The sequence below is a fragment of the Cololabis saira genome, chromosome 10, assembly GCF_033807715.1.
Source record: "Cololabis saira isolate AMF1-May2022 chromosome 10, fColSai1.1, whole genome shotgun sequence".
In the NCBI taxonomy this organism is placed as follows: Eukaryota; Metazoa; Chordata; class Actinopteri; order Beloniformes; family Belonidae; genus Cololabis; species Cololabis saira.
Genome location: NC_084596.1, coordinates 42,964,320 through 42,991,491, shown reverse-complemented (window position 1 = coordinate 42,991,491; position 27,172 = coordinate 42,964,320). Strand labels below are relative to the sequence as shown.

Here is a 27,172-nt window from a genome sequence, read left to right as displayed (position 1 = left end):
GGTGCCCTCCTCACTCTGCATGCTGCTGCTCAGCCGCTGTGGAGCAGACAGGAACAATTACACCGGCTGCACAGCAGATACACGCAGCAGCAATTACACCGGCTGCACAGCAGATACACGCAGCAGCAATTACACCAGCTGCACGTCAGATACACGCAGCAGCAATTACACCGGCTGCACATCAGATACACGCAGCAGCAATTACACCAGCTGCACGTCAGATACACGCAGCAGCAATTACACCGGCTGCACATCAGATACACGCAGCAGCAATTACACCGGCTGCACAGCAGATACACGCAGCAGCAATCACACCGGCTGCACATCAGATACACGCAGCAGCAATTACACCGGCTGCACATCAGATACACGCAGCAGCAATTACACCGGCTGCACAGCAGATACACGCAGCAGCAATTACACCGGCTGCACATCAGATACACGCAGCAGCAATCACACCGGCTGCACATCAGATACACGCAGCAGCAATTACACCAGCTGCACGTCAGATACACGCAGCAGCAATCACACCGGCTGCACATCAGATACACGCAGCAGCAGCAGCTTTCTAAGTAGCTGCAGCTACATTTGTTCAAGGACAAAGCTGCTGAGAACAAAGAAACAAAAAAAAGCCCTTTCAATTTTAGTATTTGATTTATTGCCTTTGTACTTTTTTCAGTTAATATCAGGTATAAACTATTTATAGTTTAAACTATTTACATTATATTCAAACTATTTTCCACATCCATCCATCCATCCATCCATTATCTATACCCGCTTCATCCATTGCAGGGTCACGGTGGTCTGCTGGAGCCTAACCCAGCTATTTTCAGAAGATAGGCAGGGGAACACCCTGGACAGGTCACCAGTCCATCACAGGGACACATATACAGACAAACAACCAGACACACTCACTCACACCTACTGGCCCATTTAGGCCACGTTTACACAGAGCCGGGTATTTACAAAAACTGATATTTCCCCCTCTACGTTTTGAAAAATACCATCATTTACACAAACCCGCATAAATACTCTGTTAAGGTGCTATGAGCAGCCAAACCTACAGGGGGCAGTGTAACGAGAAGATAAAGTCATGCTAGCCAATCAGAATCCTGGAAAAAAGTGGAGTTACTTTTAAGTGTGACTTTAGAATATAAAACAAGTAAAATACAAGAAAATATTGACGGTTACAAACAAATTGTAAACACAGGTCGCACACATGACGCTGGGGACGTTTCTTTCGCATAATGTGACGTTCTGAAGCCTAAATGTCCGTTTCTCTCCGTTTACAAGCAAACGTGAAGACGGAGGTTTTGAAAATCTCCACTTTGGCCGGAGTTTTCAGAAATGATCGAAAGATAAAATAAGATAATCCTTTATTTTCTCCCTCAGTGGGGAAACTCACTTTGTTGGCAGCAGTACACATAACACACACATGCAGGGGAGGGGTAAAAAGTAAAAAATATATATAATTACAAAATATGAACAGTATATATAGTACATTGAAAATAAAAAAGAAAAAAAGCAGGTAGAATGCGTGGAAGGTAGACAGGCAGATATTGCACATATGGTTATTGCACATATGGTTATTGCACACATATTATTGTCCGTTAGCTACTTAGAGTGACTTTGAGCTTCGAACAAACGGCCAAGACGCATGAAAACACCACCGTTTTTGCTACGTGGAAACGGGGCCTTAAAATCATCAATTAATCTACTATGCATGTTGTTGGACTGTGGGAGGAAGCCGGAGTAACCGGAGTGTACCAATGCAGGCACGCGGAGAACATGCAAACTCCACACAGAGAGACCCTGCTGGGCCAGGGAGTTGAACCAGGAACCTTATTGCTGTGAGGCAACAGTGCTAACCACCAAACCACCGGGCTGCCCTATTTACCACATTTTTGGAGCAAAAAGAGACAGATGAAGAACGATGCAGAACATTTCTAAATAGCTGCAGCTACAAGGACAAGGACAAGTTCAAGGACAAAGCTGCTGAGAACAAAGAAACTAAAAACATACTTTTCAATTTTAGTATTTGATATATTGTGTACCGGCCTTTTCTTTTTAAAAGCCGCGGTTATTTTACGTTCCAACTTGTTCCAAAGTATTTTCTAAAATATTACGAAATCCAAAAGCAAACAAAACAGTCTTTCATGGCAACAAAAAAAAGTTAAATAACGTGGTCAAAAAACTGTAGACAACCACCACCCTCGTAACCAAACATTTAGGTTTTCCACGCCGCGCCGTGCATCACCTGACCCATTTATCCTCCTGACGCACAAACACGCCCTCCGGAGACACAAAAAACAATAATATAAACATTCTTAGCAAAATCATAAGCAGAATAAACACTATAAAACTAAGACTAAGGATGCTTTCACACCTGTGGCCCGTTTGTTTTGTTCCGATTCAGGGGCTAAATCGATACAGTTGTTTCGTTTTTCGTTTGTGGAGTTTGTGTTCACAAGGCAACTGTCTGTAGCGGTTCAAAGCTGTTAACACATGCCATGAACCAACTGTTCTCTGATTGGTCAGAAATGAACGCGGAAGGAGTTTCCTCTTCCGTACCCCGGGAAAAAAAACAATGGTTATAAAGCTCCTTTCACAGAGAGGGCGCAAAGCGCAGACCGCCGGTGATCGCGTTCATTTATGTGCTACCGGCGCAAGAGTGGACCGCTCTCAATTTTCAATTTCACCATGCCGCGCTGTGACGACATCTCGGTACGTCCAATAGGAGAGAAGGGAGAAGAGAGAAAGTTGTGTCCAATAGGAGAGAAGGGAGAAGAGAGAGAAGAGAGAAAATTGTGTCCAATAGGAGAGAAGGTATTGGAGGCTGCACCGACTCTTCTCCTTGCGCCGGTCGCACATACACATGAATGGAGTTGTGTCGGTTTCTGTATCGATTATGTTCTCACTCCAAATAAAAAAACGCACCACTCCAGGTCTGGAATGGCAGCGAGCCGAGACCACCTCTCCTAGGAGATCTCAGCTCACTTGTTTTGTCCCGCATCCGAGCGTGATTGCTGTGTTCACATATACCAAACCAACCGATCTTTAGGGGGAAACGCTCCCTGTTTCGGAACAACTGCTCCAAACGGGTCAGGTGTGAAAGCACCCTAAGACTAAAACTAAAACTAATTTAACAAATATACAAAAGTAATAACTTCAACTTAACGGCTGCAATATATTGCCTTTGTACTTTTTATATACAAAGGCAATATTTATATCAAGTATAAACTATTTATAGTTTAAACTATTTACATTATATTTAAACTATTTTCCACAATTTTGGAGCAAAAAGAGGCAGAAGAAGAACGATGCAGAACATCCAAAAATATCAGACAATTAACTACAAAGTACTAAAAAAAAAATTATAAAAAATTATTATTTTAATTATAAAATAAATAAATAAATATATATATATATATATATATATATATATATATATATATATATATATATATATATATATATATATATATATATATATATATATGATAGATGATATATATTAATATATATGTAGACAAAAAAAAAAAACTACAAAGTACTGCATCCTTCTGCACAAGAGTTCACACAATCTTCAACATCACAACACCAGACCATCACGTTCAAGTTAGTGTAACCGCTGGCAACCACGACTACTTGGAGCTGAAATCTGTGTGAATCCCTGAGACCCTTGTGTCTGATTGGAGAGGTGAACCAACCAAGAGAGAACACACACGAGAGCAAACATCCGTATGCCATGCTGAAAGAGAGTCAGACCTCCAGGGAGGAGCTCGGCCCACAGGGGTCAGTAATCGTGAGGGACTTCCTTTGGCGGCGGAGGCCAGGAGGTTACAGGAGGTTACAGGAGGTTAGGACGTCTGGAGAGAGAGAGTCGCTGGGGCCACGGCTTCCTCTCCAATACCCAAGCTCTGCAGTGAGCTCGGTTAAAGGTCAGCTCCTATTGTTTAATGACTCTGGCCTGAGCTCCAAACCAACGATGTGACACACACAAATACAGCTTTCTGAGCTAGAGGAATAAAGCTTTTCAGCTTCACATAAGAAATATACATATGTGAATATTCGAGATCCCAGATCGACATACTAGGACACTGTTACAGTTTAGAAAATCCGAGCTACAGCACAAGACACGCTCTCAGAGGTCAGTTTTTACTGCCAAAAATAAAGAAAACTATGGTAAAAGAACGGTGATGTACAGAGCCATGTCTGCATGGAACCCACTTCCCAAACTCTTTAAGAAAACTATTAACATAAAATAATTACAATTGTTAGTAAAGAAACATCTCTTGAATAGATACATATAAAACTTATTTAATAATTATTAAATAAATAATGTAGACAGACAGACAGACAGACAGACAGATAGATAATAAAAATAAATGAATATTTATTAAAAATGGTTATTGGTGCAAACTATGATAACTATACATGGTTTGAATTTGTTGATGTTATAAAATGTATGAATATGTATTGTTTTTAGTTATATCAAAATGTCAAACGGAATGACTATTTATTTTGTTTTTATTTTCTGTTTTTCCTTTCTTTTTTTATATGCTACCTCTTTAGGTTTGCTTTTCATTTCTTGTTGTAATGTTCTGTGTATTATGTGTTGGACCCCAGGAAGAATAGCTGCAGTTTTGCTGTAGCTAATGGGGATCCGATTAAAACTATAAAACTATAAACTAGGATGGATTCCGGCCCCAATGCTTATATCAGATGTTTCTGCTGATACAGATTCTTTCCAGCCCACATGTCCATAAAAGTGGATCAGCTGTCATCTTTTTTGCAAAGTTCAACCATGCAGCCCGGCTTAATGAGGGAGGAGAAGGTTGTTGCCTGGGTTACACTGCAAAAACTCAAAATCTTAACAAGAATATTTGTTTTATTTCTAGTTAAAATGTCTCATTTTTAGTCAAAAAAAATCTCATTACACTTAAAACAAGACATCACTGGAAAAAACAACAATTTTCACCTGTTTCAAGTAGATTTTCACTTAAAATAAGTAGAAAAATCTGCCAGTGGAACAAGATTTTTTTGCTTGTAATGAGAAGATAAATCTTTTTCTACTTATTTCAAGTAGTAGAAAACTTTGAGCACCCCGGATATGCAGAAAGGTGCGTCGGAGGAGGAAAGCTGCATAGATCTAGATGCATAGACCTTTTTCAAGGCATCAAAAAACCTTTTTTGATGCCTTTTTAGGTCTATGACCGAAACGTTGGCCCAATAAACACTAGTACGGTGAAAAGAAGGTGTGCAGGAGTTTTCTTTTTAAATTGGCTACTTATTTCAAGTGAAAATGTACTTGGTAACAGGTGAAAATGGTCAAATAACAAGTTCTGGTAATGACTCTTGTTTTAAGTGTAATGAGATTTCTTGACTAAAAATGAGATATTTTAACGGTTTTGTCTTATAAAACAGCACTTGAGTGGAATAACATCCCACAGAACATTAGAGAGTCCATTTCATACAACGTCTTCAAATATAATCTTAGGAATTGGTTGATCGATAATCAAATATGTGAACATTGATGTGTATACTATCGATGTGGGGATGAACTGTGTATATTGCAAGGGTTGAATTATATATGTTATAGCTGATTTGTTTGTACTTGTGTTTTAATCTTTTTTACTAGGTACTAGCCTATTATTTCTGGCAGGGGGACTGCCAATGTAAACTAGCCTTTTGGCTGCAATTGGGTACATTTACATTTTATTTTATAAAATGTTTCTTAATGTACGTTGTCCCTCTCTAACAAATAAAAATAAACTGAAACTGAAACTAGAAATAAGACAAATATTCCTGGTAAGATTTGGAGTTTTTGCAGTGTAGCTTAGACAAGAGTCAGAGAGCCCGGTGGCCAGTAAATAAGCGGAGGTGATGTCAACAACAGTCTGTACTGTAGGGACTTCCAGGGGAACCTGAGTGCCAGCAGTGCCTGCGGCTTTAGCACCGGTCATCTGAATCCACCTCCATATTTTGAATTTCGCTGCATCATGCCTGACCGTTACCCCTGAGAAAGATGATCCACTACTGACAAAGCCGTGCCAACGGCTCTCGATCCTAAACCTATAGAAGTAAATGTTTTCCCCATGAGCCACATTTACAAAAACACATCATTTTTCATGGACGATCTCCAACAGAGAGCGTTTGTGCAGGCCGGTGCGCGGCGCCCCCTCCTCTCCAGAAACGTACACCTCCACAGCGCAGCTCCATGTCTGACCTTTCCTGGCAGTCAACAGCCAAGTGTCATTTCTCTGGACGTTGCCAAAGACGCAAATCTGCTTCCTCCTGAGCTTCTTTCCATGACAGTGTCATACCTGACACAACGTGGAGTCAAAATAAAGAAACTGAAGCACTTCTGTCAACTTTCAAACTAGTAAACAGGTGGACGACTACAGTATGGAGTACAATGCAGAGTTTTTAGTTTGGTTTTAAAGGTGTTTTATAGAAATAAGCTGCTCTACACTGCAAAAACTCAAAGTCTTACCAGGAATATGTCTTATTTCTAGTTAAAATGTCTCATTTTTAGTCAAAAAATCTCATTAAACCAAAACAAGAGTCATCACTAGAAAAATAACTTGTTATTTGACAATTTTCACCTGTTTCAAGTACATTTTCACTTGAAATAAGTAGAAAAATCTGCCAGTGGGACAAGATTTATCTTCTCATTACAAGCAAAAAAATATTGTTCCACTGGCAGATTTTTCTACTTATTTTAAGTGAAAATCTACTTGAAACAGGTGAAAATTGTTGTTTTTTCCAGTGATGAGTCTTGTTTTAAGTGTAATGAGATTTTTTGACTAAAAATGAGACATTTTAACTAAAAATAAGACAAATATTCTTGTTAAGATTTTGAGTTTTTGCAGTGTAAACTTCCACATGTGGTGGTTAGGAATGATGGATCACATGTGTACCGGCAGGTGAAACACTTAGGGCCTGATTTACTAAGATCCTAAATAAAGAGTACTAAATTACGTGTGCACTGAAAAAGTTTGCACGTGCTGTTGTGTGTTTTGCGGGTGATCAACTAAGAATGCTTGCGCATTTGATAACAGGTGCAAACCGCAGTATTTAAATGAGCTGTTGCGTGTCTTACGGTTTGCGCCATGGAGAGTCTGGATGGAAAGCAGATAGTCGCAAGCGCAAAATGAAATTTGACGAGTTGGAGTTAGAGATATTAGTGGAAGAGGCAAATAAACACATTCATGAACTACAGCAAAGAAATTTAAACATTACCAAAAGAAACGCAATATGCGAGAAAATCTGCGATAGAATAAATGCAGTTGGTAAGACAAAAAGAACGGCAGATGAGGTTAAAAGAAGGTGGCAAGATATAAGGCGAAGAACTAAAGAAAAAGTGTCCTTTAATAAAACTTCGGCAAACAAGACAGGTGGAGGGCCTGCGGGAGAGATGCCTCTAACCAGCATTGAGCAGCAGGTGCAGCTCACCTTCTGCGAGGAGCAGATAACTGGGATACCGGGCTATGACACGCTAGAGCCAACTGCAGAACAAGGTAGGCGCACAATAAGAAACACTTTTTTCTCCATGAAAACACGTGATTTATTTATTATCACAAATAAAAGAATGAATGTGCCTCCTGTGGCAACCTTTTGCTGAATAATACTCGATTTAACATTCAAATAATATATTTCTCCTTTTGCATGTGGAGAATCCTCACCACAAGTTGAGCCATCCCCCCACCCCAGTCCTCAAATCAGCCCTTAACTCATTCAACAGCTCCAAGATGGAATCGCTATATAGTCGATATGTTTCAACTATCTGGTTTTCATTCATTCCAAACAAATTTACACGAGTCCGAAAGACTCTCTCTCTCTGCGTATTCTGTGATTTTGGCGATGTCGCCTCCTTGCCACAATAACAGCAGCCATCGGTGCGTAATGCTGGGCAGATTAGCACCTTCCTTTCGAACGTATTAAATACAGACGCAATCACAATCCCCGCAATAACTTTCAGGCTTGGTAAATCTCATTGCGGGTGGTAAATGAACCTATGTGCATTTTCCCCTCCCAGTATTTAGCGATTTCTGGCGGGTACGCCCCATATTGATTATTCATCAGGGCAAAAGTACTAAATGAACAGCGTGTGCTATTTTGCTCATTTGAGAGGCGCAGTCCTCTTTGCACGCTGCAGATCAGCCTGCACTTTGGTTTGCGGGTGATGTCAAGTTTGCACACGTTTTTACACACGCAAACCTTTAGTAAATCAGGCCCTCAGTGTCTACATTTCAAAACAAGAATGCTATTAAATATTAATGAGGCTTATTGCAGGAGACAATGTTTTGATTAGGGTTTTAATCTCCTTTCTTTTAGATCAGATGCCATATTCTGCTTTTATGTGTTAACATTAAATCCTGTCTGAGCAACCGAGCTTCCTCAGCACGGAAAAATGTATTTTGTTTTATATTTCGACCCCCCCCCCCACCCGTCAAAGAATTACAGAAGAGTATTAGGGCCAGACAGGATAAAAATTAAAATAATATTTTAGAGGAGAAAGATTTTTTTTTTCATTATGCACTTTGAGAAAAGTCGAAATGTTGAGAAAAAAGTCAAAATTTCATGAATAAAGTTGAAATGTTGAGAAAAAAGGCGAAATTTCAACTTTATTCTTGAAATTGTATTTCAAAATTAATCTCGACATTTCGACTTTTTTCTCGAAGTGCACAATAAAAAAAAAATCTTCCCCTCTCAAATATTTTTTCTCTTCCGTAAAGAATGCTTTTTCTGTAAAAACAAAAGTTTATACTACGCTAAAGAAAGAAAACAAATATTCTCCTTTTCCCAGAAACGCTGTGGAACTAATCTGGGTGTGCGTGGTCCAGTGTCCCAGAATGCATTTCTTGTAAATGACCAGCGATAATGGTAAAGAATAATTTAAAAATACTGCCAAAGATAAAAATAGTGCCTACTGTATCTGTAAAATGTCCTGAAACATGTCTGGAGATGTGTGGGCCGCCGGCCGAGCTGCGACGTCATAAAGTAAAACACCCCCCAAAACAGCAGAAAGAATCCATCATCCACATCCTCCAAATTGAGCACCGAACTTGGTGGAAGCGGTTTCTATGGTTACGTACCAGTGATGGGTTCGGCCTGCCAGCATCAGCAGTAGGCCTGTGTTGGAAAATATCAATTTTCTGATTCTAAATTTATTCTCATATTAATTCCTAAAAATCGATTTGTATGTCTAAAGATCAATTTTTTTTTCATCATTACATTACAACTTTTGGTATTTTTTTGTTTATGCCCAAAAAAGGAATGTTTTGTTGGACACAAGAATGACTGGTGCCATGTTTTTGCCTTTAAATATGTTTAAAAAGGTATGAAAACATTAAAGTTTTCAGTTATAATTGCATAAATTGTCTATATTTCATTACTTTATATACTGTCTTGGGGTTGCATTTGCATAAAATGCTAAAAAACAAAAATAAAAAACCAAAATAGACGGAATGTGGTAAAAAAATAAAACCGATTTCATCCGTCTGTTTCCTCCCTGTTTGGTAATTCTGACCCACGATGTTTCTGAAAGCAGTTCTATCAGCATTCTGGGAGCCTCTTGGTCCTTACAGCATCATTAGCTGCCAATACTTGCTGTTGAATCTCAATATAATACTAGTATTAATATGTTGCAGAACTACAGTCACATAATTCATGCAACAGCTGAAAAAACTGTTTTAATAACACTAACCCAAACCTATATCGGAATCAAATTGAATCCAATCTTGATAATCGATTCAGAATCTTAAGAATCGGAATCGAATCGATTGTTGACATTTGAATGGATCCCCAGCCCTAACCAGCAGAGGTTTGTGAAAGCAAAAATAAATGCCTATTTTTTGCTAGATAGAATAAAGTTCTGTTTGCTCAAATTAAAGTCGTCTCGGTTTGGAAAAGAAAAGATTTCAAAAATATTTCTTTCATTTCTGGTTTCAGATTTAAGCCCATATATTATACCATAAAACAGTTAGCTGAGCGGCACGTCCTTCATGTCCTTCCAGCGCGGCTGAAACTAAAGCTACTAAAACGCTGCTGCATCTAAGCGATTGCACGTCTTCATTTCAGCACCATGTGTTCCGGTGAAGGGGGGGGCATTTCTCAGTAGCAGATTCTGCATTTCTCTCTACTATTTCCTTGAATAACACGACAACAACTGGAAAAGTTGTCTTTATACAGTTGTTGCTGACTTTAAACATAGCCTAACTCTGATGACGGCCACTATTTCCATAGGAGGCTGTTTTTGAGTCTTAATCAGGAAAATATCAGAGTATTATCCATTTAAATCAGGGGTCTTCAACCTTTTTTAGCCCAGGGATCCTTGGATGAGAGAAAAACAGAGCAGGGACCCCCGTTTGGAATCCTTATTTTTTATGTGTTTTAAGTTTTAAGCCTGGCTTATTTATAATAACTTTTGGGTGTGTTTTATTCTGCTTATATCCCCTTATTAACCAATTCCTGACTGGGTTATTAGCTACATGTGTTTACGGTTGATGAAACTTTGTCCTCGTCAGACGTGGAAGGAGTAACGTTAGGCCGAGCTGGAACGCTACAATCTCCAGCTTTAGGCTTCGTTATTGTCACTAATTTATCCTTCAGGTCTAACTAGCGTTAAATAGGAAATAGCCAAGTCAATTTCGCAACAAATTTTCTTCTCTTAAACAGCTAGCTAGCTCGTTTTTCCGCGCTAAAGTTGACATTAGTCACATGACTCACGTCATGGGAATCATTTATGTAGAGTTGTAGACTAAATAGTTATTGTCAAAAGTAGATTATTATCACCTGTTAATGGAGTTTTTTCAATCATATATATATATATATATATATATATATATATATATATATATATATATATATATATATATATATATATATATATATATATTTTTTTTTTTTAACTCTCACAAAATTATTTTGGTTAAAATTGCCTTTATTTCTTTTTAAGTTGGAGGACCCCCTGCAGTATCCGTATAAAATGAGAAATAAAATGACATGACCATCTTCCTTAAACGAGGCGGCCAAGCTTATATGGATTTAGCTTTAAAAAGATCTAATGGCCAGGACGGGGCTGCAGAGATGTGACTTTAACGGCAGGAATGCGGTCCTCCTACCAGAAGTCGTGACTTGCTGCAGGAGAATAGTGCCGGGCCAAAATAGTTTGTTTTTCTCTTATCAGTCAAAGTGTTTTTTAAACCATGTGCGTATCGCGACATGTGAAATATGCAATTTTTCAAAGTTTCGCAAGAAAATAGTGTTATAGTGAAGTCAGTGTGTCACAGAGACGAGAGAGAGGGAGGGACTGGGGAATTTATATGATGTCCCCGCGGAGAAATGCTTCTGACCTGAACTCATTCCTCACAGTGGTGGAGACCAACACACACACACACACACACACACACACACACACTCCTGGCCTAAACTATGTCCTGCATCAGATCTGTTCTGCTCCAACATCCTGCTGCAAGAACAACAACCCTCCCAGAGGGGAAGCCTCGCTCCAGCTGGAGAACCAACACACACTCTCACACACACATGCTGCACAGACGGCTCTGACCTCCACCATACCATCCCCATGATTCACCCATTCTGATTAAACCACATGATCCCCACTGTAGTGACAACTACCCACACCAGAATCGCAGACAAATTCAAACGCCTTGGCCGCCCAGGGGTGAGTCAGGGATCCAACGGAGAGAGAAACTTACTCGATATAAGTGGAAGTGTGCCAGGAAAGGGAATGTCTTTTTCAGCTTGTCAAAGCGTCGCATGGCTGAATTCCTTTTCTTCTGGATAGAGTGTAGGTGCAAACGAGGGAGGATTGAAATGGGCCGGTGTCCCGTTTGATGTTTAAAGTCTCTGGGGGAGAGAATAAGAAGAGCACACCATGTCTAATGTGCATCCGTGTCTGTGGCTTTGAACCCAAGAGGGGGAAGAAAAGCTTCCTGCAACCCCGTACGTAAATCTGCAACATTCCATCGTGGGGCAATCCTTCCCGTAAGCCCCTTTTTCACAGCTCCAGCTCCATCAAGAAGTCAAAGACGCATAACAACCAAAGCGTGCACAGGAAAACTGTCTTGCCAATGTGTCAAAGTAGTGCTAAAAGAGTCAAGATGGAGCTTCTTTTTTAGGTGGCAAGTGAAACTTTGCCCTCAGTCTGGTCCGGCGTCTTCCTCAGACAGCAGTGAGGCAGTGATCTAAACTTGCAGAACTTCACAAATAAGTCACTCCGCCTTCCTCCCTTTCCCTGCCACCCTCTCTCTCTCTCTCTGTCTCTCTCTCGCGCCGACTCTCGGCGTTGCGCGTGCAGCGACCGTCTGTTTGCCTTTCCATCCCTCCATCGAGCATGGGACTAAAAATAGGAGCCACTTTCTCTCGGCTGCAACGGGGACGCAGCGCGAGCACGAGAGCACGAGAGCGGCGGCCGCCGCCGGCTCTGGTTTCAATTTCAGGATGCAACAGAATGCAGAGTCTCGGTGGTTTCACAGCATAGTTGCTGTTTGTCACAAGGCGGTGGCGGACTCCCCGGGCCCCGCTTTGTTTTGACTGGTCATTCCTCCATTTCCGCTGAGTTAATCCTTCATGTTTTGCTGTCTTCCTCTGTTATTCCTCACTTTCCCATCTTCCTCTGGGAGCTCTTTTCTTCAGCCCATTTTTGTGTCCGTCCTCCCTTCCTCCCTTCCGCCCCCGTCTCCTGGGAGCAGTGCGATGGTCTGGGCCGCGCACGGCCGTGCGCGGAGCCGAGGACAGAGGCTTCATGGTATTCGGCCGGGAGCAGCATTTGATCCGGGGCCAAAGGGTCACATTCAAACTGCAGGATGGAGGAGCTTGTTTCCTGTGATGCAACCTCCCCAACACACACACACACCAGCGCAAACGTACTGTACAGTACAGTCAAATTAACGTCTGTCCTGCAAGCAGCGGGAGGCACGTTTGTCTCTTAATAAATTAATGAATTAACTGGTGGCCTTAGTTTCTGTGCTGGATGTTCAGGATCAATTCATTCAACTTGATATATTCCCTTGTCATACGAGTACTGTGGTTTTATGGGCTGTTTTAACACAAGAAACCTCTCTTTTGCATTTTTTTACCGAGCTCACAGAAGCATTGTTAAATAATTATTAGGATGCCGAAGAAAGTCAAACAGCCAAAGATTGCGCTTCATTTTCCACATCATCATTCAAACTCTCATTATTTGGACGATCATTATTTGGACGAATCTGTGATCAAAGAGGATACAAAACCAGCTAAAAAATGTATATGAAGTAAAAAAAAAAAAAAGAAATCGTGTCTTATATGTCACGTTGTGAACCACAGAATTCTGCAAATTATGTGGAAAGCTCATAAGAAAATGTTGCCAATCAATATACAGAAACAATTTGAAAAAAGAGAAAAATAAGTATAACTTAAAAGGAACAGAGATCTTTAAAAAAAACTAAATTCAGGAACGTTGTGTTTCTGTAAAAGGTATCAGTTTATGGAATAATCTGGACACAGAAGCCAAAGAATGCAAATAAAACATTACATTTAAAAGAATAATAAAAGCCAGTTTGATGAAGAAATATTATGATAATCGTTAAGTTAGGTGAGTTTTCTTTTTTTTTTTCTCTCTTTTTAGCACCATTGTCATATTTTTTTTTTGGAAAGTATTTTTTTTTATTGCGTAAGTTGTAATTTGTTATTTTATTTTTTATTATTGATGCGTTCAGGACAGTTGTAAAGTAAGAATTAGCCTACACTGGCCGCACAATGCACATTTTATCGTTATTATAGCCTACAATTAGGGCTGGGCAATATATCGAGATTTTAATATATATCGATATATTTTCAAACACGATATGGTACGAGACAATATCGTTTATATCTATTTAAAAAAAAAAAAAAAAAAAAAAAAAAAAAAAATTTTAAATGATTTTGATATAGCTTATTTTGTAACAAATTGACTTGAATGTTTTATTTGAGATTTGCACAAATGTTTTGTTATTTGCACAACTGTCAACCTCAGTGGAAAAGTCTGCCTGTTACTGTCTACATTGTATTAATTGCACAGTGTATTTTAATTTAATTGTTATGCAGGAAAGGGATATTTGTTTTATTTTATTCAAGAAGCATTTTTATTCTATATATGCAGGCAGTTTATTTTTATTTCATTTGTTTTATACATTTTGATATTGTGCAGACCTCTGTTAATAAAGGAACCTGTGTGACATTTGGCACGAGGCTTTGTATTAAAACTGACTGTTTTTTTAAGGGTTTGCCTCAGAAAAAAATGAAGCTAACAGAGATGCTATGCTATAATGCTTTGGGGGAAACCCCAATTATGTCACAGAAAAAATATCGAGATATATATCGAGTATCGCCATTCAGCTAGAAAATATCGAGATATGACTTTTGGTCCATATCGCCCAGCCCTACCTACAATTTACGATTATAGATGAACGTATCACACAAAACAGGGCCCTATCATTGGGCCCTATGAGCTTGTGGGCCCCGTGGCGACCGCCCCCTTGCCCCCCCCTGTAGCTCCGCTACAGCGCCATCCTGTAGGATATTTTGGTAAACCTGGGAATACATTGACACCTTTCTTGGCGTTGAGGCAATGAAGCAAACCCCAACCATGATGCTTCCCCCACCATGCTTCACCACTGGGTTGGTGTTTGATGTTGGCAAGCAGTGCTTTTTTGCACTACAGTCCTGAGCAAAAAAAAACACTTTCCCATCAGTGTCAGATTGCTGAGGTGCTCTCTTTGGAAGACTTCATGTGCACAGCAAGGGCAGATCATTTGTCTACTGAACTGATGGAAGCCTAAATACTATTTAATTACTTGTATTTGCATATTTTCTCTAGCTGTACAGAGGTACAGTACAGAAGATTGCTTTCCAACCATCTCTTTACAGCTCCTAACAGAAATTGTTTTCAGAGTTGTGAGAAACTCGACTTACAGTTTTTCACTATTGCTTAAACACATTTCACGATACTGCCCTCACTTTTCACAAAACTCTAAACACAAAACACTTTTCTAAAGCTACGTACACTAAACCTCACAGTTTCTTTTCAAAACCAACCCATCACACCAAAACAGCTGCTCATATGCTCAAAAACCAACCCATCACACCAAAACAGTTGCTCATATGCTCAAAAACCAACCCATCACACCAAAACAGTTGCTCATATGCTCAAAAGCAAACTCTGACACCAAAATACCGCTCAAGGCTTGCAGAAATGTAAACACTACTGAGCATCATTAACCACATTACCAAAAAAATTTAAAACACAATGTTCACAGTGTGAGACTGTTCTTTTTACAGTTTCACAACTGCCAGGATGCATTTGAGCAACCCTTACTTATTCTCAAATATGTTTTGGGCATTAACTATAGATTTGTGCATTTCATGGGAATAGTTACATAATGCAGAAAATGCAGTAATATCACAACTCAATGCAAAAATTAGTACTGTAAACTCCATAGAGGATCCATTACACACAATAGATACAGTAAAGTAACAATTGAGAACACAATGTTCAGGGTGCGATTTCTTTTATTACAGTACGTTTGAAAATTGACACAGTATGTTGTATGTTGACACTGAAATCATGGGGCGGCATCACGTTGGGCTGGGTCGGGCCACAGGACCTCATCAACGTCACAGGCAATATTGTCCATAGCCAAACAACGTGGGAAGAATGCCCTGGCATGCCGCACCCAGCCTTAGAACGCCTCCACAGCCACATCATCACAGGCCAGGTCCATAGCCCTGAGAAGGTTCTCTCTGGTGTAAGATTGGCGGTCATAGACCTTCCACCGCCATGATGAGAAGAACTCCTCTATTGGGTTTAGGAACGGAGAGTAGGGTGGCAGACATACACTAATGAATTGCTGATTGATGTTACAGTTTTTCACAATTGTTTAAACACATTTCCTGATAGACTACCTCACTTTCTCAAAACTCTAAACACAAATTACAAAACTCACACACAAAATGCAAAATCCTACACTTCTCTTGCAAAAGCACACTCTACCCTCAAAACAGTGTTAACTCTTCACTAAATGGTATTTCCTTCTCAAATGCCAAACACATCTGACACGAACTCCTCTTCTCCTGTCTTGATCATCTATTTTTGTTTTTGAGGCTTCAGCAAACTGCACTGACTTATATAGGTGTGGTCACATCATTTGCAATAGGTGTTTTCAATTATGAGTAGTTGTGTTTACTGATTGACACCAGGTATGTTCATTGTGTTCAAGTTTTGCTGATTGTGGGTAGCATTTTGCATCACATGAGCTTCACAATGGATATTGGAGCAGAGTTATATGCAAAATGTGTTTTAGCACGGCAAAATGTGTTTAGAGTTTTGAGAAAAAGGGGATGGGTTTTGTGAAAAGTGTCTACAGGTGAATTGTGTTTGTGGTTGTGGCAAAAGGGGGGTAGTTTTACTAAATGTGTTTAGGCAACTGGTCATTTGGTTTAGAGTACTGGGTTTTGTGTTTTGGCAATAGAGAAAAACTGTAAGTCGACTCCTCTCATCTCTGGGGGGGGGGGTTTGGTTTTTAAATGTGTCACAGCTTTTCTCTTCCCTTTAGAGTTACAGCATGATGTGAGATGGGAGGGAGGTCGGTATGGGGAGTATAGATCATTCTGATCGGGTCGGTGATGTCACAATACTACGGAAGAGTATTAGGGCCATGCAGGAGAAAAATATTTGAGAGGGGAAGATTTTTTTTAATTGTGAACTTCGGAGAAAAAAGTCGAAATGTCAAGATTAATGTTGAAATACAATTTCAAGAATAAAGTCGAAATTCTGTGAATAAAGTCGAAATTGCCTTTTTTCTCAACATTTCAACTTTATTCACGAAATTTTGACTTTTTTCTTAAAATTGTACTTCAACATGAATCTCGACATTTCGACTGTTTTCTCGACATTTATTTTTAAACAAGATTTTTGATCATTGTAATACCAACATGTCCAGAGTGTATTAAAATTGAAAAAAGGTGCTGAGGTTGTTCATACGGAAAAGTATTATGGCCATGCAGGAAAAAAAATATTTGAGAGGGGAAGATTTTTTTTTATTGTGCATTTCGAGAAAAAAGTTGAAATGTCGAGATTAATGTTTAAATACAATTTCAAGAATAAAATAAAATTTTGTGAATAAAGTTGAAAATTTCGAGAATAAAGTCGGCAGTCAAGGCTGATTTATGGTTCCGTGTTACACCAACACGGAACCATATTATTCAGGCTTCACACGTGTCATTTGTTGACGTTTTTTTCCAGGATTCTGATTGGCTAGCATGACTTTATCTTCTCGTTACACTGCCCCCTATAGGTCTGGCTGCTCATAGCACCTTAACTCATGCGGGTTCGTGTAAACGAGGATATTTTTCAAAACGTAGAGGGGGAAATATCTGTTTTTCCCGGCTCTGTGGAAACGTGGCCTAAGTATACCCAACACAAGTCAGGAGAACAGGTAACGATCATTAAGATGAAGCTTTTAAATGCTGGTAAATCCTCTCGCATGCAAACAGCATTTACTAATGTTGACCTCTGGATACTTAAGCATAAGTCGATTGCAATGTGATCTGGACTTGTCCACCACCTGCATGCTGGCTGTTAAAGTCACCTCAGCTTTTCTATATGGATAGAACCAGAAAAACAAAACAAATCATTTTGGCAGGTTATACACATAAAGTACCTCTGCAGCCCTAATATAATAACTCTCAGCAAACCCTGAGAACCACTTGGTCCCCGAGGGCCTGATGGCCCTGGACTGGGGAAAAGTGGACATCATGTCCCCATTTTGTCCCCACTAAGTCCTGACACACAGAGAAGAATGATTAATGGAATGATAAATGGAATGGAAATGAATGGGACGTTTTTGTTTCTGTAAAAGGTATCAGTTTATGGAACAATCTGGATACAGAAGCCAAAGAATGCAAGTCAAAGGTTACATTTAAAAGAATAATAAAAGCCAGTTTGATGAATAAATATCAAGATAATTGCTAAGTTAGGCAAGTTTCCTTTTTTTCCTCTCTCTCTCTTTTTAGCACCATTGTCATATTTGTTTTCTTTGAATCAAAAAAAGAATACGAGTATCTGTGTTTGACGACAGCTATTTTGTGTTATTTTATAACTTAGTTGTAGTTTATTTTTATTTATTTTTTTTTTTTTAAATAACGTTTATTGGAAACTGTTTTTTTTATTGCGTAATTTGTCATTTGTTTTTTCCATTACATTAATTGAAATTTGATTTCTTAGGAAAAAGGGACAGATAAAATAAGCTTAGTCTTCTTTCTGTTCCCTTTCATTCAAGGAAAGAGATTTGTTGTAATTATATTGAACTGTTTTGTTTTTATTTTAATGAATGAAATACAGGAATGAATGAATGAAACACTGAGGTTTTTATTTCTATGAGCCAGTTTGAATTCTGCAGTTTTTGCTTTTGTAGCATTTTTTTATTTGATAGAAACGTATTTTACGGTGTTTTTGTATTAAACATTAAATGCATGTTGTCCATATGTGAAGAAGCTCTGGCACAGCTCCTGAGGTCCAATTTAAATGCTATAATTCAGTGCTTGAAACTCTTTAAATCGGTGTCTACGCTTGAAGGAGAAGAAACTTAGTCCTACTGATAAGACAAATGGCTCGGTAATGTTTGCTTTAGAAGGTATGTAAAATGAAAAAGCACAAATTCCTCAAAAATCTGACGTGGTTTTCCACCTACAGCACAAATTAATTCAAAGCAACTGCACTGAACTCAAAAAAGAGCACGTTGAGCGGATAAGCTTCATTCTCAGCCGTGTGTCTCTGTGTGTGGGCGGGTCTAAGTACGATTGACTAAGTATATCTGCAGATACGAAGCCAGATAATGCTAACATTTGAAATTAATTCAAACAGCTTAGGGGAAAAAGCTTGAAGAAACAGGAGGAAAGATGAGAGCAGAGAGAATGTTAGGTGAAAAAACAAGCTGTATGTGTGTCTGCATGTCAGGTGGACTCTGCAGGGGTTAGTAAACTTAGTCGCGGATCAAATATCACAGTTCAATGTTTTGATGATTGGTAGTTTTAAATCAGTGGAAGGAATGTGCCACATTGCCTGTCAGGAGATTAGAGCGATGTGGACACAGCCAATAGCCGTACCTCCAACATCCCGCCACTAGGTGGCAGCAGATCTCACCGGGACTGATGAACAAGCTTTGATTAGGTTTACAGTCAGGGCATGGGGCCCTCTATTACTGCCAATAATTACTGCCAATAATACTGATTATTGATCATTCCCACACCCACTATAAACCTATTTCATGTTCTTCCCTGTCATTACGAATACACTTATAAAACTAGATGTAAGAACATTTTGTTGTAGTTAGATTGTAATCCACAGGGATTTAGACCATGGAAGCAGAACAACAGATTAACAAACTTGCAGAAAAATCTTTTAATTCATATTTTGCAAAATCAGCAACTGCCCCTACTGGCCACACAAGAGAAGCAACAGAGGGTCTGCATTGACGTCACATCCCCACTGGACCAGCCCCCTTACTCTCACTGAGTGGCAAAAACAGCTGCAACTAGTGGAGAAGACGGGATAACAGCTGATTATCGGCTTAAATTAAAGGCAGTTGGACTTGACAGTGACCCGTACAGTTACCCCAAGAACCAGTGGTCCATGGACATTCATATTTGGTACAGTTACCCCAAGAACCAGTGGTCCATGGACATTAATATTTGGTACAGTTACCAAGAACCAGTGGTCCATGGACATTAATATTTGGTACAGTTACCAAGAACCAGTGGTCCATGGACATTAATATTTGTCCACAAATCCAGTTTCCTGATATTTATATGTACTTAATTTCTACGCCGGGGAAATACACGAAGCAAAGCTTGAAGGCTTACAAAAGTCTTGATGCTTGGTCCGACTTCAAGGCAGGATTTGTTGTAGAAATTAAAGTGATGAGGACACCGAACTTTATGATTTGACCGTTTAACGTTAGCTACCCAAAAATCCTACATTACCGGATACAAAATGGGAACCACAAATCCACGTTTCGGTGCCTGAAATCCAGTTATTTCTGTGAATTGCAGTGATCCATTTGTCTCTCTTAAGCATATTTTTTCGGCAGTCTGTAAAACGATAACTCTGATTTCTTACTAAATCTATGAGTACAGTCGATCGCACAACAGCTCTTTCCCATTTTAGATGTTTTCCAGTTGCTCAAACTGAAAGTTTACGCTGACACTCAGTCTTTCTGACACTCGGTCTTTCTGACACTCGGTCTTTCTGACACTCGGTCTTTCTGACACTCGGTCTTTCTGACACTCAGTGGGTGAAACCCGCTGTGAAGTCCCATCTGTGAGCCAAATAATGCAAATCAAACAATGCATTTAAAAGAATAATAAAAGCCAGTTTGAAGTAGAAATATCATGATAATTGTTAATTTAGGTGGGTTTTCTTTTTTTTTCTCTCTCTCTTTTTAGCACCAGTCATATTTTTTTTCTTTGAATCAAAAAAGAATAGGAGTATCTGTGTTTGACGACAGCTATTTTGTGTTATTTTATAACTTTGTTGTAGTTTTGGTTAGGTTTTTTTGTTGTTGTTTTTTTTAAATTACGTTTATTGGAAAGTGTTTTTTTTAAATTGCATAATTTGTCATTTGTTTTGTTTTATTATTACATTAATTAAAATTTGATTTCTTAGGAAAAAGGGACAGATAAAATAAGCTTAGTCTTCTTTCTGTTCCCTTTCATTCAAGGAAAGAGATTTGTTGTGATTATATTGAGCTGTTTTGTTTTTCTTTTAATGAATGAAATAAAGAATAATAATAATAATTGTGTGAACAGAAGTCTGCATCTCGTCTACATTGGAGCTTTCATGGTGCTGCAGCCACTGCAGGCCCGTCCAGCTGCAAACATCTGGCCTTCACCTGCCTCTCCTGCACCACAGAGCAACCACTCACCGGCTCTAAAGATGCAATTACACATGATATCAACACTCCAAAATCAACTTTAAACATCTGATTGTGTTGGATATTATGAATCATAAGCTGACATCCAATCAGAGGTTCACCTGCTAACATGACTCCAAAGAACACAGCTGTTTCACATCTGTATCTCAGTACTGTACGGAAGAGTATTAGGGCCAGCAGGAGACAAATAAAAATAATATTTTAGAGGAGGACGATTTTTTTTTCATTATGCACTTTGAGAAAAAAGTTGAAATGTCGAGAAAAAAGTCGAAATGTTGAGATTAATGTTGAAGTACAATTTTAAGAAAAAAGTCAAAATTTCGAGAATAAAGTTGAAATGTTGAGAAAAAAGGCGAAATTTCAACTTTATTCTTGAAATTGTATTTCAACATTAATCCCGACATTTCGACTTTTTTCTCAACATTGACTTTTTTCTCCAAGTATACAATAAAAAAAAATCTTCTCCTCAAATATTTTTTCTCCTGCATGGCCCCTAATAAAAAACGTACACACACACACACACACACACACACGTCCAGTGTTGGGGAGTAAATCAGTTTACTGACCACCAGTGTACTTTTCTAAAATAAACCGCTACTGTTTTGATTTCTGGGTAATAAAACATCCACCTATGGCTCGGCGGCCGGTGCCAACATCCTGCCAGTGTGAAGAAGCAGCAGACCGAGCAAAACCAATCCCCCGCACAACCATAGCAAATTAACTCCACATGCACGCACAGGGACGTCCATGCATGCACTGCTGATCTCCCAGATATCAACCATCTGCCAAAGCCTGGCTTTTCCATTTTCCTTAATTCCCTCATTGTCCACGGCACCTCATCACTCCCGGGCCGGGTGGAGAGCCCACTGTGGGAATGAAGAGCGCCGTTATGCAGGCGGGCCGGTTTCTAGGCCAAGATGGGAACATCTGGACGGCCCTTTTGTCAACAAAGGTTGTTTTGATGCCTGACCTAATATGCTTAATGCCTCGACCACCAAAACAGCTTCCCAAAGTCGCCCCCCCTCCGTACATATCCCTGATCCGCTAAAGCTGGTCAGGAGGGGAGCGTGATGGGGAGAAATGACGCTCAACCATCACAACTGACCCGGAGACAGTTCATAGTGAATCAAAAACCCAGCACAGCACGTAAAACATCGGTATATTTCATTAGCTTCACGTTTAAAACAGGACAGATGGTCGGAAATGTTGTTAAACAATTAGTCTTTGGCACTTTCAAACAAGAGAAATGGCTCAACTGAATTTTAATCCTCTTATCTGGTGTAATCTCCATTCTCATTTTTCCTCTTTGATTCGGCATCCTTTGTGTGTCGGTTCTTCCATCTACAAGCGCAGGGGCAGCAAAATGTGATTTTGGGGCCCTTTATTCCTGCCAATAATACTGATTATTGATCATTCACACACCCTCTATAAACCTATTTTATGTTCTTCCCTGTCATTACAAATACACTTGTAAAACTAGAACTTTTGGTTGTCGTTAGATTATAATCCACAGTGATTTAGACCATGGGAGCTTGATTTTTACATGCTTTTTCAAGATGGTCCATCTTTAAGGGGAAGCTGAGAAGACGTTGTACATTTTTGCCACATTTCCAAAGAAGCAAGTGGCATCCATGGACACTTTAGTTTAGCAGCGTCTGAAACCACTAGATTTAAGCTATGGGCTCCACAAGGATCATAAAAAGGACATGGATTTTTATTTACCGTAAAAGCCTAGCCACACCTTTACAGGACTGTCTCAGAAAATTCGAATATTGTGATTTTCTGTAATGCAATTACAAAAACAAGAATGTCATACATTCTGGATTCATTACAAATCAACTGAAATATTGCAAGCCTTTTATTATTTTAATATTGCTGATCATATTCTAATTTTCTGAGACGGTCCTGTATTTGCACCTTTCATGTTTGCACCCTTGTCATATGAATGGCCACAGTTACATTATGTTTTTTAATTCGGAATTAATTATTCAGAATTAAATCATTCAGAATTACTATAACTATTTTCCTTTGAGTTTACATGGAAATAGTAATTCTGAATTTAGGTTTCCATGGAAACCACATTTGATCGGCTTTCTCCAATTCCTCTCCAGGTCTGGGGGTTGGGAAGGTTCTGATTGGATAGGGGGGGGACCGGAAGTTAAACTACTGGAAGAAAAACAAACTTAGCCGCTACAACTTTGAAAAGCTCACAATTTTTATGTTTCCTGTTTCCATCAGTTCTTTTAATTATTTCCAGGTCCTCCAAGCTATTTATTAAATAAATGGTCTCTGCTCTTGACCAGCGTTTACTGCGTGCTGCATCTTGAAACTTTGTTTTTAAAACCAGCCCAGTGGAATATAAGCGTCATGGAGACAGACGGGCGAGGGAACGAGCAGAAAGAAAGACCGGAATTAATCTAAAGAGGAATGAGTGAATACATGATCGCGGAATTATTCTATTCGGATTTAAAATCAGAATAAACCAGCCACTTACTTCGGAATTAAGTTTAATTTGGAATGGTCATTTTCATTCGGAATTGTCAAATCGGATTTAATTTTAATTCCGAATTAAAGAGGAATAAAACGCACTGATTGTCCCCTAGAGTCTTCAAAAGGGATGTTCAATTCTTCAAGCCTCTGAAGAATTAGTGCAGACAAGTCTTGACCGGTAGATTCAGGAGCTACAACAAACCCCAGGAAGTGTTCCTTGATCTCTGGAGTTTTACTCTTGGGGGCCCTCTAGTGGTCACGGGGCCCTAAGCAGCCGCTTAGTTTGCTTATGCCTTGGGCCGGCTCTGTATAAAGCCTGAATTATGGTTCTGCGTCAAACCAACGCTGAGCACACGCCATCACCGTGACGCCGTCGTGAACCTTCAGACTTCTCCGTCACTCCATTTCGCCGTGATGCAGTACCCCCCGTGACCGCTAATTCGCAATCTTTTCCTGAATGGTTTATCCGACTTTTTCCGGTCACAGTGAATCAAAGAGATAAGGACAACTATTGTGCAAAAAAAAAAAAAAAAAAATCACACATACACGAAGAAAAGAGCGCTGAAAGTTCACGACTGCTTCAAACCGGAAACCGGAAATGCGTAGCTTCCAAGTGAACCAATCACAGCCCTCTCTGTCTGCGTGTGGTCTGCGCCGCCTCGACGCGTAGTTACAATTTTCGGGAGGTGCAGGTCAGTGGCGGCATCAGTGACGGCGTCAGTGACGTCATGCAATGATGGCACTGGAAGAAGACCCACCGTCAGTGACGCGTGTGGTCTGCGTGGACGAAAACCACACGCCGTAGGCACGGCGTCGTTTTGACGCAGAACCATAACTCAAGCTTAAACGCCTCTCCCTGAGTTTCTGAGCCGGGTTCCTGCAGCGTTGCTGTGGTTGGGAGGTGAAACCAGTAAACCGCTGCATCCATCACAAAGCTGCAGCTGCAGACAGATGGGATTGAGCCTCCGGCCAGCGGAGCAGCTGCAGCATCACAGTCCAGCTCAGCTCTGGACAGCTGAAGAGCTCCACACATCCTCCACACACAGACTACATTCATCACATCTGAGCTGATGCACGCATCTTCATTTTCATCTATCCTTCTTTCTTCTGTAGCGGCTCATCCCTGGCAGCAGGGCCGCCCCTCCCTAAATGCAGAACACGCGCTGTGCGTAGGGTCTCATCTTCCAACGGAAGGCCACGTTTTGCGCGAGGGGACGCATTTGCTCGGCAACCGATACTGTATGCGTAATGGTTGCGCATATGCGCTACTGTGAGGAGGAGGGGAAAAAAGAGACCTGAATGGTGTGAATAATCTGGCCGTGCAAGGATTGGCAGCACCTGAAATCTGACCAATCAGAAGGGTGCAGGCAGGCTCTTGCAGAGATTTAAACTTTTCATCCAAAAGACATCACAAATCAGGAGCACGAGAGGAAAAAAGGCAAAACACGAGGAAACTCGTGCTTCACTTGAAGGTGGGGATGTTGTTGAAATAAAACTTTGTAGCACAAACACCTGAGCTGCCACTCAAATAGGAATCTGTCTCCATCTCTGTCTGGACTGGAGGATTGTGTTTTTCTAGCCACCCTGATGAACATTTATTGACTGGTAAAATGACCAGTTGGTCGTATATAAGCTACTAACTTTAGCCAATATATAATAAATTGGCTATAGTTTTATATCAATTTATATTGTTAAGAAGTTTGACTATTTTAATGAGATAAATGTGCATCTGCAAAAGGCACGTGTGCATGTTTAGTTCTGATTTCAGACCTGCTTTCAGTTTTTTTGGGGGGATTGAGGTGGTGGAGGTAACTTTCTTTTGATGAGTAATTGATCGCTATTTGTGACTTGTTTATTTCAGTTTTAAGTTTATTTAATATTTATTTATTATTTCAGGTAGATTTTTTTAATTTTTATTTCATTTGACTCATACAGTCAAACTACTTTATCTACCGTACATTTGTTATTATTGATGGGTTGTCAAGTTAAATAGCATGTTATACAATATTGATTTTGTAGCAATGATACATTTGTAATGGGGAGAGGTTTGAGGGTGGGGGGGCCCCCCAAATAACATTTTGCTTAGGGCCCCAATTCAGTCAGGGGCCGCCCTGATAATTGATTAATAATGTAATATGACAGTGGGTCTTCTTCCAGTGCCATCATTGCATGAGCGCCCCCCCCCCCCCCCCCCCCCCCACACACCTGTGTGAATGCAAGAGGCGAAGAAAGCAAGTGTACCGGTACCTAAATGCATCTAAATAACTGGCCACCATCCTGGAACAACTTCAGCCAATCACAGAGGACCTTATAGCAGAACAGTGACAAACCTGAGCAAACTGAGTTCCAGCAATAAGCAGGCTTGTGTTGAAAAAATATCGATTTTCCGATTCTATATCATTTCTCATAATAATTCCTAAAAAATCGATTTGTATGTCTAAAGATCTATTTTTTTCATCATTACATTACAACTTTTGGTATTTTTTTGTTTATGCCCAAAAAAGGAATGTTTTGTTGGACACAAGAATAACTACTGCCATGCTTTTGCCTTTAAATATGTTTAAAAGTATGAAAACATTAAAGTTTTCAGTTATAATTGCATAAATTGTCTATATTTCATTACTTTATACACTGTTTTGGGGTTACATTTGCATGAAATGCTAAAAACCAAATTCACAAAAATTAAAAACCGTAACATACTGAAAATGGAAAAAATTTAAATGGAATGTGGGAAAAAATAAAACCGATTTCGTTCGTCCTCTGTTTCCTCCCTGGATCTGTTTGGTAATTCTGCCCCACGATGTTTCTGTTTCAGTTCTATCAGCATTCTGGGAGCTGATTGGTCCTTACAGCATCATTAGCTGCAATACTTGCTGTTGAATCTCAATATAATACTAGTATTAATAATTTTGTAAGTATGTATGTCATTTAATTAATGCAACAGCTAAAAAAAAAAAAAAACGTTTTAATAACACTAACCCAAATCAATATCGGAATCGAATTGAATCAGATAAAATCTTGATAATCGATTCTGAATCTTAAGAATCAAATCGATTCTTGACATTTGAATGGATAGTCCAGAGTCCAGAGTCCTCATCCTGGCGGGACATGTCACGTCCAGCAGGCGTCTAGAACCACCTCTCTCTTCAACATAAAGGAGCAGTGACTGAACTCTGATCTTCAGCTACAGAAAAAAAAGTGATCAATATTGTCTAATTTTCATCAAAAATAAATGTTCCGGGGCTTCCGGTTGGTGAGCAGATGGAGTAGACGTGTTTCGTGAGTGCTCCCGTGAGTGCCAAACTTTTTAAACCACCAAGCCCTCAAACTTTCAAACTTTTTCCTTTAAAAAGGATTCCCTGTTGCTGTTTTTCTTTTTTTTTGTCTCGAACGAGCCCACTTACCTCCGAGATGGCTTCGAAGAGCGGCAAGTCGGGCAAGAAGGACGACGCTGGCGCTGTCTTAACCCTGGCGGCCATTACCACGTTGCTGGAGGAACACCGCGCTGCCCTGGCCGCCGAGTTCAAAAATACTTTCAGTCAGCTCGACTCCAAACTCGACCAAACGCGGCTCGCGGTCGAGGACCATGGCCAACGGGTTTCGTCCCTTGAACTCGCCACAGAAGACCTCAGCCAGCGAGTTACGGACCTTGAAGGCATCTGCTCGACTCTACGGGATGATAATGCTCGGCTGAAGGCTAAGGTGGT

At 39.8% G+C, this 27,172-nt stretch overlaps 1 protein-coding gene across 9 annotated transcripts in view; it reads right to left on the bottom strand.

The window, feature by feature from the left end:
• tnk2b (tyrosine kinase, non-receptor, 2b) overlaps positions 1-27,172 on the bottom strand; it is a 126,679-nt gene that overhangs the window by 45,105 nt on the left and 54,402 nt on the right. For 8 of the 9 annotated variants that reach the window (XM_061732966.1, XM_061732963.1, XM_061732969.1 and 5 more), the window contains one exon: positions 1-36. This exon is cut by the window's left edge and continues 142 nt beyond it. In XM_061732966.1, the coding sequence (XP_061588950.1) occupies positions 1-36 (36 nt within the window). Of the gene's footprint in view, positions 37-11,723; positions 12,566-27,172 lie in introns of those variants that run through there. The other variant, XM_061732972.1, reaches the window with a different exon arrangement.